The sequence below is a fragment of the Nyctibius grandis genome, chromosome 3 (assembly GCF_013368605.1).
Source record: "Nyctibius grandis isolate bNycGra1 chromosome 3, bNycGra1.pri, whole genome shotgun sequence".
NCBI lineage: Eukaryota > Metazoa > Chordata > Aves > Nyctibiiformes > Nyctibiidae > Nyctibius > Nyctibius grandis.
The window spans coordinates 72,394,416-72,408,871 of NC_090660.1; the positions used below are offsets into that span (position 1 = coordinate 72,394,416).

Consider the following 14,456-nt stretch of genomic DNA (forward strand, 5'->3'; position numbering starts at 1 on the left):
TTGTTAGTGTACATGTTTGTGGAACAAGAAAAGCCATGCAGCCAAACAGCGCACAGCTCACTCAGAGCAGAAGCAGCCTGGAGGTGTATGCATTCACTCCTCTTCTGTTCTTACAGCAATTTAAAATGAGATACACAGACTCAGGATTGTACCAATAAATAAGAGCTCCTGGGACAGTTGATGCAGTCACAGATCAGGGATGATCTGACTACACTCCCTCTCCAGGCAGAGAAATGCCAGCTGCCAGGAGAGCAATGGCATAAGACATGCTGTGCCAGTTCCCTGCATTAATTGGCTACCCCAGCGGTAGAGCTGCTTTGTGTCGGCAGCACAGTGCTAACCAGCTGCAGCACAAATCTGGATTTGATCTCCACAGCTCTTCACAAAAGCTGCACTGCTGATTACACCACTCTTGGCTTTTAAACTGTCTATTTAGTACTCGAGACCTCATTACCAGTGAACACTCCAGCCACAGTAACAGTGCGGGTTTTGATTGCCTTGTCCAAGCCTCCCACTCAGTGCAGCTTTATCTGCTTTGGTTCTGTTAGCATAAGCAGAAAGAACCTAACACAGTCGGGATGGGATGCTTTAACATTGCAATTCTGCAAGCAGTATAGCATTGCTGCCAAAAAGAACAGCCCTGCCCTTTCCCTCTTCCCAAATGCTTGTTCTTGTCCCTCTGTTGCTCCCTGCCTGCTGCCAGTGTAAGCATCGCCAAGCGATGAACTAAATAGGGGAATGGGTCCACTTCAAAGTTAACGTGAAAGACAAAATAGTAATGATTAATTTTAATCCAGATTAATTCAAACTGTTTTGCTGTTCAGCAATGAGAATGCCTTTTTCAGCCTAAAGAAGAGGGCAACTGGGAGGGCAGCAGTTTGTATTTAGAGGCAGATGAAGGGCAAGGCTGCTGTTCTTGGCTTACACTCTTCACAGAGATGTGGTATAAATGTAATCCTGTTCTCAAATGCCCTGAAAATGATACTATTATTCTGTTCTTATTGCTCCTCATCTCTCAGTCCTCACTTGAGGTCTTTTTAAAAGCTCTTTAACTTTCATTAAAAAGTGTTTTTCTTGGTCCTTCTCATCTGAAGTTTAACCTGGAGTACGAAGCTCTGTTCTTCCTGGTTTGATCATATCGATGTTCAACAACTGAAACATGTTTATTTACAATAAATAACACAGAAAATGTACTTTGAATGGGACTGTCTTTTCAGAGGAACAAGCATAGCGTAAGCTCCTTCTACATATGAACAGAACACTTTTTGCATGTTCAGTGATATTGGTTTCTTGGTGAGTGCCTACTCACCAAAATGCAAGGACCACTTCTTTTTTTGGCTCCCCAAGATGCACTTGGTCAAAAAGAACATGGTTATTATTGGAATCGGGAAGAAGGTGGATGTGCAGACATGAAAAAAAAGCTGCACAGTTCTCCCACCCAGATTTTTAGGTACTTTTCTTCAATTCCTATTCCAAAAGAAAGACTAATGAGCATAGTCCCTCACCCAGAGGAGCAGAGCTTGTTGAATGAAAAGATGCCATCTTTTACACAGCTGCTTCTCTTTACCACTTTTGTAATAATTCTTTCTCTGCTAGAAAAGAGCTGATAAAACCTGGTAACATGTTTACCTAACAGCAAACATTTCATCTTAAATTATACATTTATTTCAGATTTCAATATTTACTCTAACATTTGAACCACAAAGGTTCCCTCACAGCCAAAAAAACAGTGGAGCTGCATGTGATGTGTCCGTGTGTGTCCCCAGCCTGGCTCAAATTACCTTCCTGTTCCTTGGGGCTAACAAAACCGTTCACAGGCATGAAGAATGAACCACAGGTAGATCAAATTCATATCCAGAAGTTCACTGCAGTTTCATTATGATACTGTTAAGTTCCATGTTCCTGCTGAAAAGATGACATTTTCTATTGAATAGTGACATTTGAAAATATAAAACTGACGAATTACATTTCTTCTGAAATATTTGATTCAGCAAACAAGTGACAGACACAGATATTTCTGGTTTCATTGGCTTTTGCAGAAACATTATACAAATTGTTATTAGTTTTAACCCTTTTTTTTTCCCCTTTACGTAGGGAAATGGATAAAAAAGCAGAATTATAAGCCGTTTAAGACAACAGCACAAAAACATAGTTTTTTATGTTTACCATGGAAACATTCTTCAAGACATTAATTAAGAGCCAAACAGGGCTTGGTCAGTGGAACAGTCTCTGCTTTGAAGTTTTATATGAATATATCAAGACATATCAGAAAACTTTCTTAAGGATAAATAGCGGACTCTGATACTAGATAGGCAAATGCAAAGCACTGTAAATTTGTTGTGGTGCATTAGAGAATCTGGCCCAGTGTGTGTCACAGTTGGTTAATTCATCTAAGGCTGGCAGGGTTTCTTTTTTACTTAAATGTATTCACACCCATGCAAGCTGTCAAATTGGAATTACACTTCAGGACTTAGACCGAGCTGCAGCTGCAACGGCGATGGGGGCAGGGAGAGGGGGGGCTTGCACCACTCCCTCTCCTGCTGCCCCACTGTAAAAAAGATGCCTCCTTACCTGTTGGCGTGGTCCTGTCTTCTCTGAGTGTTGATTGAAGGGCTGCTTGACCTGGCTTTTGTCTGGACTTTACATTTCATGTAATCTTAAATGACTTAGGGATACCATTTTCATTGAGCAATGGGTAAGAATCAGGTATTGAGGAGAATATCCTTGCAGCTTTAAATGACCAAGATATCATCTATCATCACAGCCCTATTCTGTCTCCTGCTAGAGCAAACTCTCTTCATTAGAGCTGGGGAAAGTATTTGCAGTAAAGCATTTATTCAGAACATTTAGTTTTTTATTTTTTGCCTTTTTCCTATTGAAATTTATCTGCAAACAGTCTGATTTTTATGTGCTGGCCTATTATTCAGAGTTATTCAGTGAGTTCTTTATGCAGCTGTATTAGAGTTTATGCACTGCTCCTGAATTGCTCACTCTGGCCATTTTTCTCAAGTATGAGCCAGTCATAATTTGCTATTTGTTCAGAGGAACATTCAAATAAGTTTCCTCATTTTGCTTTCATTTTCTTCCAAGCATCCTGGAGCACTGCTTAACTTAGGATGGGATCTGTTGCCTAGAGGCATCTGTGCTGTCCAGAGTCTTTGTAAAAGTAACCCTGGTGACTCAATGGCTTTCTGTCTCTGACACATCTCCTTCCCTTCACTCCTCATACTGTCTTTGTGTTAGAATTTTTGATGGTTTTCTATAATTCAAAGGGACTTCCTGGTATCCTATAGGGTCTTGGTATTGTAAGTATCTATGCATCATACACTTTCCTTCATTAATTTATCAAGTCCATCTCAAAATTAATTGTCTTAATTTTTTTCTTCCAATAGCCTTGGGAAAGGTGTTCTAGAATCTCATTCCTTTGTTGGCTGGAGTCCTCCTAATTCCCAGCATAAAGTCATCACCAAAATACTGCCTGCCACATTCATCTTCAAATCCTGGGACTGAGGGTTTTTATTTTCTTTAAGAGCCCTTTTAACGCAAGTACAGAGCTTGATGCAGTAGTGAAAATTTCCAACAACGTATTTAACTTTAACATAGCACTATAACTTTCAGGAATGTCAAATGAATGCAAAACTATACGGCTAGATTATCTGTATTAAAATAATTAACTAGTACCCAACTTCTCAGACAGCACTGGCCATCCAAGCTGAAGATTCATCAGTACTACCTCCTTGATCAGTATATAGTATGCATGATTACGTTTAACCATCAGAGTGTGTGCTGTCAGATTCTGGAACTGATTCAGCTTCCATTCAACTGATATATTACTGCTATCCTTATACACTTAATAGCTCTAATTTGTTGTGGAGAAGACTTGACATTTTTCTTTATGTAAACGAAGTTTCCTGTGTAATCACTTGACTCCTGGAGTTGGTCTTATACAACTAACAAATATTAGCAAACATGATAAAATCATCATACTTGGTAACATGTGTTGCTAGTATGTATGGACGTTGAACAGCGTGGTTAACTACTGGCAATTCAAAGTCTACAACAGAATTAATAGGTTACAGAATGCTAGCTACCATGTGTAGGAAATTGACAGAGAAAACCAAGAAGAAATGTATTTACCTCACTATGCGTGGATCATTATCATACAAACTCCTAAACTCTGAACTGCCTGTGAAGAATGGTTAAAATCTCTAAAAATAATGTCATAGGCTGGTCTCAGACAAACAGTGACTCTGAAGAAGAGTTTCACTTTGAAGGTTAGGGGGATACTTACATTGTAGACTTTAGGTTATTACAAGCATCAAATTTCAATACAATTTAGGGAACCAGGGTTAAGAGCCTAAGTTCCCCACGTTGGAAGTGGTAGAAATCTTGATAGGAAAAAGTCTCTTTAGTTGTTTAACAGACTAGAGTGGAGAGTGCCTCTCACCTTCCTCCTTTCCCCCAGCTCCTAGAAAAGGATCATGTCAATGTTATCAAGGTTTACTCGACCCACAGGTAATCCAGTAAGTATAACAAAGGAGACTCTGTCTGTAAATTCCATGTAAGTACATATATGACAGTGGAATACTGTAATTTTATTATTAATTCAGATATTCAGAGGATAAATTATGTTCCAATGAACTCAGCTATGGAAATTGAAAACGGAAAATGTATTTATTTCAGAGTGACACATAATTATATACTTCTAGTTTGCCCTGTCTATTTTAAATTACTTTATGCAAATCTCATTTTCAAGGATTATGTATAGAGTAAAATTAGATGAGCCCTTAAATAGCTAATATAATATAATTGTGGAATTATTGTGTGTGTGCATAGCATGCACATAAGATCCAGATGTTAATTAGTAAATCAGGTTGATTTAGCAAACAGAAATTTGTTCTGATGAAAAACTGAAAGGAGAGACAATTACTTCCTAGAAGGTTATTGTTTGTACTATGAGCTCACTGAAAGGCAAAAATTAACGTGGCAAAAAATAATTTTATAGAAAAAGAAAACACCAATTAAATCATATAAGTAGGAATTCATTGCTCCCAGAATCTAGTCTGATGGCTTTGTACGAAAAGACATGAGATGTTTACCACATGTATGGATTGTGTAATGGTAAGGCATCTTTATGTAGTCAAATCTTGCACTTGTGTATATCACTGCATTTCACCTGACAGTAATGGAGTTCAGGTAGTTTGCATCAGATGCAGATCTAGTTCCTAAACCCTTCTTTTGAGGGATACAACTGGCTCCAGAGGGTTAAAAATTCAGCCAGACAGTGTACAATTTCCCTGAACCAAAATTCCCCTAGTGCATCTCCTTGGATGGATGCTGTTCACAACCTTTATCCAAATGGCAACTGTGCACTCTGTGAGAAGAAAAACTTGAAAATATTTCAGCTTTGTAGACATAACAAAAGAAGGTTTTTTAAAACTACAAATGTAATAACGGTAATTTAGGTAAATTTTGTTATTTGGCATCAAGCGGACAAGTCAGTTTTGCCTTTGTTATGAAAAGCTGACATTTAATGCCTGAAAATAGCTGGAAAATGAGTGTGAATTACTCAGAGAAAATTATTGCCTCTACTAAAGCCGACAACAGAAACTTTAAGACAATAGTATGGAACAACCTGTCATCTCGGCCTACAAGCCCTATTCAGGCCTTAGCAAAGTGTTCGTTGGTTCCCAAACTCCCATTGGTTTCAGTGGGAGTTCTGAACGTATCCAGAACAGGAGGTACTGCCCACATTTCCTACTGTGGCAAAGCCTGTGTCGTGACCTGTGATGGTTTATCATTGATCCCCAGATACAAAATCTCATTCACCAGGTCACAAAAGCTGAGCAGAGCATGAGTGCAGCAAGTGTCACAAGAGTATTTCAGATCATCCTAGCATCTAAAACCCTTTGGTGGTGAATAACACAGCTGGTATCAGTGCCATCTTTTAAAAACCTAATGCAAGAGCCTCAGCAAGCAAAGGAAAACAATCCATTCTGTACTCCATTTCAGATTATATAAATACAGCTTTGCATTTTGAAGGACTTTTCTATATAAACACATACACGGTGAGAGAGCTGAAACATTTTTAAACAATGATTAAATGGATCATGGAAAATGTTTGTCATCATACACCTGCAGCTGGTCACCTCATAAGCTGTTCATGCTTTCAGTGGGAAAAAAACACATGTTCTCCTTGCATTTATTCTCATCAGGGAAATGTCGGTAAAAATATTCTCAGTGTATCTGCATCCATCTAAAGAAATGCTTCACCAAAAAGTATCTTTTATTACCAAGAAATACTCTGAGAACACAGAAAGCTTGGTTTATTGTGTAAATGCCCTTTATCCATCTTTCAATGGTTGTCTACAACAAGCTTTCCATTCTTGTAAACTCCATTCTTGTAAACTCCACTATACCTCCACTCAAGTTTTTCCATATTAAAATTGAGGATTGCAGCAATGTTTATTTACACTGAATGGTTCAAAACGAATGACTGACTGACCTGCAAACAAGAAGAAAGCCTTATTATTTGTCAGCTTTTTGTTCCTGTAGTTATTATGAGAGACAGTTGCAAAGATCTTGTGCTTTATTCTAGTCTGGCTGTTCCTGGCTATAGGGACATGGTAGCATGCACTATACCAAAAAAAAAAAAAAAAAAAAGAAAATCACAGAATCAATCAGGTTGGAAGAGACCCCTGGGATCACAGACTCCAACCATTGCCCTGACACCACCATGTCAACTAGATCATGGCACTAAGTGCCATGTCCAGTCTTTTCTTAAACACATCCAGAGATGGTGACTCCACCACCTCCCTGGGCAGCCCATTCCAATGTCTAATACCTTTCTGAGAAGAAATGCTTCCTAATGTCCAACCTGAACCTCCCCTGGCGAAGCTTGAGGCTATGGTCCTCTTGTCCTATCACTAGTTGCCTGGGAGAGAGGCCGACTCCCAACCTCCCTTCAGGTAGTTGTAGACTGCAATAAGGTCCACCTCTGAGCCTCCTCTTCTCCAGGCTAAACAACCCCAGCTCCTCAGCCATTCTCATAGGTCAGACCCTCCAGACCCTTCACCAGCTTGGTCACCCTCCTCTGGACTTGCTCCAACACCTCAACAACTTTCTTGAAGTGTGGGGCCCAGAACTGGACACAGTACTCAAGGATGCGGCCTCACCAGTGCCAAGTAGAGAGGGACGATCACTTCCCTAGACCGGCGGCTACACTATTCCTAATAGAGGCCAGGATGCCATTGGCCTTCTTGGCCACCTGGGCACACTGCTGGCTCATGTTTTAGCCGGCTGTCGATCAGCACCCCCAGGTCTCTTTCCACCGGGCTGCTTTCTAACCACTCTTCCCCCAACCTGTAGCGCTGCATGGGGTTGTTGTGGCCGAAGTGTAAGACCCGGCACTTGTTCTTGTTGAACCTCATGCTCTTGGTCTCGGCCCATCTATCTAACCTGTCCAAGATCCCTCTGTAGGGCCTTCCTACCCTCCAGCAGATCGACACTTCCCACCCAGCTTGGTGTCATCTGCAAATTTACTGAGGGTGCACTCAGTCCCTACATCTAGATCATCTATAAAGGTATTGAACAGTACCTGGCCCCAGAACTGAGCCCTGGGGAACACCGCTAGTGACCAGCCACCAGTTGGACTTTGCCCCATTCACCACCACTCTCTGGGCTCAGCTATCCAGCCAGTTTTTAACACATCGAAGAGTCCACCCATCCAAGCCCCAGGCAGTTTGTCTAGGAGGATAATGTGTGAGACAGTGTCGAATGCCTTACTGAAGTCTAGATAGACTACATCCACAGCCCTGCCCTCATCTACTAAGCAGGCACTTTGTCATAGAAGGAGATCAGGTTGGTCAAGCAGGACCTGCCTTTCATGAATCCATGTTGGCTGGCCCTGATGCCCTGATTGTCCTGCATGTGCTGTGTAATGGCACTCAGGATGATCTGTTCCATCACCTTGCCTGGCACCGAGGTCAGGCTGACAGGCCTATAGTTCCCTGGATCGTCCTTCCGACCCTTCTTGTAGATGGGCTTTACATCTGCTAATTTCCAGTCAGCTGGAACTTCTCCAGTTAACCAGGACTGCCAGTAGATAATTGAGAGTGGTTTGGCAAGTTCATCTGCCAGTTCCTTCATTACTCTGGGGTGAATCCCATCCGGGCCCATAGCCTTGTGGGTGTCCAACTGGCACAGCAGGTCACTAACTGTCTCCTCCTGGATTACGGGGGGTTCACACAGCCCCCCGTCCCTAACTTCACGCTCTGGGGACTGAGTCTCCTGAGGACAACCGGTCTTGACATTAAAGACCGAGGCAAAGAAGGCATTGAGCACTTCTGCCTTTTCCTCATCCCCTGACACTACACTACCCTCCTCATTCAGCAAGTGGTGGAGGCTCTCCTTGACCCTCCTTTTGCTGTTGATGTATTTGTAGAAACTCTTTTTGTTATCTTTGACCGTAGCAGCCAAATCAAGCTCTAATTGAGCTTTGGTCCTTCTAATCTTCTCCCTGCATGACCTGTCAACGTCCCTATAGACCTCCCAAGTTACCCGACCCTTCTTCCAGAGCAAGTAGGCTCTCTTTTTTTTCTTAAGATCTAGCCTAAGTTCCCTGTTTAACCAGGCCGGTCTTTTTCCCCGACGGCTTGTCTTCCTACACAGTGGGACAGCCTGCTCCTGAATATTTAGCAATTCCTTTTGAAGCATGTCCAGCCTTCCTGGACTCCTTTGCCCTTGAGGACTGACTCTCAAGGGACTCTGTCCACCAACCTCTTAAACAGGCTAAAGTCAGCCCGCCGGAAATCTAAGGCAGAAGTTCTGCTCTTGCCCCTCCTTACTTCCCCCACTATCGAAAACTCTAACATTTCGTGGTCACTATTCCCAAGATGGCCAACCAACCCTCACATCTCCCACTAGTCCTTCTCTGTTCATGAACAAAAGGTAAAGACAGAAGAAGCAAACCCAAAGCTAAGCTGGAGTCTACTGCTGACAAAGCAGAATGAGTTACAGGGAGTCAGTCCGTGTATTTAAAGCACTCATGTTTTCAAACCTGCTTTCATATTGTCAGGGCCCCGAGGGCACGACTAGCCCTGCCTGTCCCTACCCACCCCCTCGGGGCTCCCCCCACCCTGCCCATGGCCCAGGACTCCATTTCAGCCCCCCAACATCTGTCAGTCCCTGCCTCAGCAGGGCTGGTCTCAAGCTGCCCACAGCCCTGCCTCCCCAGCCATGAGCCCAACTTGTGGGCTGACGTCCCCTCCTGCATTGACCCATCCCTGTCCCCATGGACCTGCTCGGCCACTGAGGGACTGTGCCTGATCCTGGTTCCCCACATTGGACCTGATCATTTAAAACATTATTTTTAAAATAAAAACCATTTTATTTTAAAATAAAAAACATAATTCACAATGAACATGTATTTCCATTCCATAAAGTACTTGCATTTTAATGAAGAATAGAGTTTCCTAGCAGCAGGTGTTAACATCGAAATGAAAAATTAGATCATTATGTTTGGTATCTGCCTTCAGAAGGATAAATTGAAAACAGGATTTACTAAAAATACTGATAGTATCTTGAAACCTTCATTTGTCTTTAAAGGTATATTAAATTTCACGGGGTTCTTGTTTGCTTGAGGGTATTTCAAGACTGCTTGGGGAATACACAGTGGAATGTTTTTCTAAGCCATTAAAACTGTATGTCTGCCTAAAGTGTGACCTGTTGATAGCTATATGGAGGTGTATTTTGATCCTTGTATCCTCTCTCATTCTGGGAAAGCTTAAAAAGTAATTACAAAGCTTCTGCTTCCCAGTCTTTCTGCATTAAATGTCAAAAGTAAAGGTGAAATCTGAGGCCATGGGAATCTGTTCTTAAACTCTGATTCTGCAGACCCTGAATGTACTTACCTAATCTCTGCACAATATCTAGGGCTACTCTCAGTGTTTAAAATTAAGTAAATACGCAAGTCTTTCCAGGATTAGGGCTAGCCTCTGACACTCTTATTCATTTTTATCAGTAATTTCCTCTGAGTAATATTCATGATCAAAGATGGCAAAGTCAGGCTATGAAGGAAGTGTTTCTCTATCATCTGTGACTATTACTGTAGTACAATGGGCATAGTTAATGCACCTCCTTAAGCCCAGGTCAGTAACCCAGATCAGTTTGATGCAGGTTGAGGAAAACTCCAGTGCAGGCAGACAAGTAAATGGCTTATTGGATGAATAGTATACACCGTTAAAGAGCTACACGGACAGTCAAATATTATGAATTTCATTTGTCCCCTTGATGGGAGATCTTTTACTGATGGTTTTAGTTCTTAAAAACTAAAATTTTCAAATCTTTGATTCTGAAGAATATGACCTAAGGAATAAACCTATAGGAAACAGAAGTCTCTACTACATAGTTGTAATATCTCTTATAGGTATTTGTGATGCTATTTTTCTATAAATGTGAACAACCTTGGTTTTCTGCTTTGAATGCAGTGAGATTAAAAGCACAAGCCTGATGGCCTACAGTTACGGCTTTAGCATAAGGAATCATACAACTATGTCAGGGTATAGCCATGTCTACATGAACGTATCATAAAGCTTTTTGAGTACATGCTTTCTTTTCAAGCGCACTAAATTTGCATCCGTACAGCACATCTTGTTAGGCATTACCCTAGTTCACAGGGCTTTTTAGTGCTTACACACCATTTTTTACCTACTTGGCATGCACAGTGCTATATTAGGGCTGTCTTCATTAGGAAGCTGGAAATGAGTTTCTATGGTTATTTTACTATCAGCTTCTCTACCCAGGTTCAATGGGTAGAACAATCTATAAAATAAAGCCCTTCCTCTCTGCTTTGTATATTATATTATTCTTATATTGCAATTCTCCTGATATGTTCTAGAAATGCTATGTCTTCTCGTAATCATACTTCATTTTTAACTGCCTCCTGACCCAGGTTCTCTCTCCTGTATCTCTCCTTTGCCCAGTGCTTTCAGCTGTAGGGCAATTGCATACTAATAGCTTAGTTCCTTGTGCTCCTATGGAAGTCATGTTCTACAGCATTCTCTTGTTAATTAACATTTTTTTACTGCTTCCCTGACAAGGTAACAGTTTTTTGTTTGTGGAACCTTACATTCAGGAGTAAATCTGCTTACACAACTGTTCTTTCCATTTTGGGATCAGTTTTGGCTAGCTAGAGGACAGAAATTGCAAAATACTTCAGGAACATAAGAAAGCAAACACCAAAATGTTAGATTCATAGAGCTCTATGAAACTTCTCAGTGAAGATGGGAATTTCCATCATTTATAAGGAATAGGCAAGATGCAAGTGATTTGGAAAAGGTTTTTTTTATTCCGCTTTTTAGATGTCACTTCTGAGACTTACTTTTATATTCTGTGAAAGTTATCGGCTCTGGAATTCAAGTTCAGTAACACTCAGATTAGAAATGGTAAAGATGGGTGAGTTAAACTGTCTATACAGAAATAACCACTATTGGCTTTCTCTCTTTTTTTTCTCTCTCTCTCTCTCTTTTTTTTTTTTTTTTTTTTTAAGGAATTTTCTGCCTCTTATAGTCTGGAAGACAGCTTGAACACTGCTTGTGTCTGAAACAGGAATACCCACTTGGTTCTGCAGGCTGCTAAAACAGTAGCTTGGACAGGTGAAAAGTGCCTTGTGCATCATCTTAGCCATGTCTTCAGACAGTTCTGCCTTAACAAAGAACATGGGTTAATGTCAGTTGCTATCCTAGTACTGGAAGGTATCTGCTTTCTTGCGAGAAGGAAAGGTAAGGATTGAGCTACTTCTCAGAAGAGCACTACTCCTGGGGAGAAATAGAGGGGAAGAGTTATGGACCATCCCACTGATGTACAAGGCAGGGGCTGAATTGGTGAGTACAAGTAAAATCTCTTCAGCACTAGCTCTTGTCATTTCATTTATCTGGTTCCTTACCCACCCTGCAATTGTTATTATTAATCTCTGTATTATTGGGTTTGACTAAAAAGAACTTGTAGTGTATTAAATACTTTAGTGAAGTCAGAAAGATGATACCTGCTCTAAAGTCCTCTGTATAGAAAACCAATTATCCATATAATTTACCACTTCAGGCTGGCACAATGGATTTTTGGCAACTACCATCATTTCAATTTACTTCCATATCTTCAAGTATTCATCCTTCAAAATAAGTATGTTCTCAAAACATGTAAACTTAGTGAAGTTTAGCTCCAGGGTAGAATTTTATCTTAAAAGCCATACATAGAAATATAAATCTCAGGCTGTTTTATTGAAGTTTTGTATATTGTGCAACGTGGTTTATATTTGGCACTCCTCACATACATACCTAGTCAAATACATATCCTGGATGAGCAGAATCTGGTTCTTACTTGTCTTTCTTTTGTTCCTTCAGTTTGGTATATATAAAACTATCTTAAATGCTTTTCCTACTTAAAAAAGGAAGTGGCAGAAAAAAGCACCTTTCCAAACTAATATGACACAATAGTGTTTGGCAGTAGTTTTGCAATTATTTGACTATTGTCACTACCATTTAATGCATAAATTAAAAGTTCTGTGTCGTTTGGGGATACAATACAGTGTATTTCATAAAAAACGCTGATCAGAATACCTTGCTAAAATGCCTCGCAGAAGTAGTTTTTTTCCTCAGGGCAGGCTTCAGTGTTCTTGGCAGAAGTCCGTGTATCATGGAACAGCAGCTGGTAGCAGGCTGCGGGAAAAGCACTGTCTGGTGAGCGCAACACGGCACATTTGCCTTAATGCCTGTAACAAATAATCTGATCTACCCATACTTTGTTGGAGAGAGGAAAAAAAAAAGGGTAGTTGACACTTCATCCATGTGTAAAAATATTTTAAAGAGACAGTGTGCCTATTTGTAGCTGTTTTTCCTCCCTAAAACATTACTTGTCTACGACCAAAGTGCATATATAGATGTAGGGACCGCAGAATCTCCACTGATCCTACTTCTCCCAGCTGCCCACGGAGAGGCTCTTGGAGAGCAGTGCTTATTCATCCGCCTCCTTGCACGCAGGAATTATTCTTTGCAACTCTCGGAGCCCCTTTACCTTTGCCAAGACAGATTTCTGCCAGGGCCCCAGCCCCTCTCCCCGGAGGCCCTTCCCAGCTCAAAACCCGCGAGGGGACGGCAGGAGCCGGCGGTCTCTCCTGGCACAACGGCGTTGCCAGGGAGAGAAACGCGCTCCTCCAGCACTGCCCTTGGCAGCGGCCGAGGAGGGGATTAAACAACCCGAGCGCCAGCCTCGGACGCCCAGGCCCCGCAACCGCCTCCGGGGCAGCCCGCTCGCCCTGCCCGCGCTCCGGCGCCGCGCAGGGGCAGAGGGAAACGTGCTCCCGGAGGCACCCTCCCGTCACCCTCCTGCCGCCCTCCCCGGGAGCGGGCACCCAGCCCTCTGCCGGAGGGACTCCCTGAAGAACACAGGCCCGGCGGGCTCCCCCGCCCACCCGGGACCCTCCTCCGCCACCCCGCGCAGCGAAGCCGGCGAACAGTGGGCCCGCGGCCCGCCCGGGCTCCCCCGGCCCCCGCACAGGCGGGCTGCCCCGGGGCCGGCCCCGCCCCGCCGCGCCCCGCGCCCGCTCGGCGCTCCCCCACCCCTCTCCGCCTCAGCCGCCCGAGTCCTTTGAACTTTCCCCGGGGCGCTCGCAACAAGCGGCCCGCGCCGGGCTGCCTCGGCCCGCTCGCTGCCCGCACAGCCCGCTTGCCCCATCCCGCCGAGGCAAGTACCGCCTGTCTTCGGAGCCTCCAAAATCCCGCACACGCGCCCCCTCCCCCGGCACGGCACCCTGAGGGGACCCCCGCCGCCAGCCCCGCTCCTCTTCCCCTCACACCTACCACAGCCCCCCTCGTTAGCCTCCCCCCCGCCCTCACTAGCACGCCCACCCGCGGTACCCCCCCCCACCCCCCCCGCCAGCCCCCCGCCTACCCGCACGCGTTCCCTCTGCCCACCCTCGCCCGCACACGCCCCACCCCCGTCCCCTGCCCCTTCCCCCAGAGCCAGACCCGCGCCGCGCTGGGCAGAGCCCCCAGCCGCCGGCGGCTTCTCTCCCCGGGGCCGTGCTGACCTCCCAGGGCTCCTTGAGGAGAAACCCCCTCAGCAAAGGAGGGGGAGCAGCGAAAGGCGGGGGGGATACACGCACGCCCGGTCGCTCCGTCCGGATGCGGTGAGCCCCCCGCTTCGCCCTCCGGGGCCCGCGTCAGCGCGGGGAGGAAGAAGAGGAGAAGCGGCGGCTCCGGCGGCGCGGCGCGGGCAGCAGCCACCATGGGCTGCTGCACGGGGCGCTGCACACTGATCTTCCTCTGCTCGCTGCAGCTGGTGAGTTCCCGGCCGCCCGCCCCGGGGCACGCTTCGGCTTCGCGGGGGGCGGGAAGGGACGGGCGCTCTGCCCCCCCGCCGGGGGCACGGAGCGCCGCTGCCCCGGCAGCGGAGCTGTCCGC

The 14,456-nt window shown here is 44.3% G+C and overlaps 1 protein-coding gene across 1 annotated transcript in view; it reads left to right on the top strand.

Moving 5' to 3' along the window:
- The first annotated feature begins 14,280 nt into the window (after positions 1-14,280).
- The window catches only part of NKAIN3 (sodium/potassium transporting ATPase interacting 3), a 412,976-nt gene continuing 412,800 nt past the window's right edge, over positions 14,281-14,456 (top strand). The window contains exon 1 of the mRNA XM_068396231.1: positions 14,281-14,334. Coding sequence (XP_068252332.1) covers positions 14,281-14,334 — 54 coding nt within the window. The remainder of the gene's footprint in view (positions 14,335-14,456) is intronic.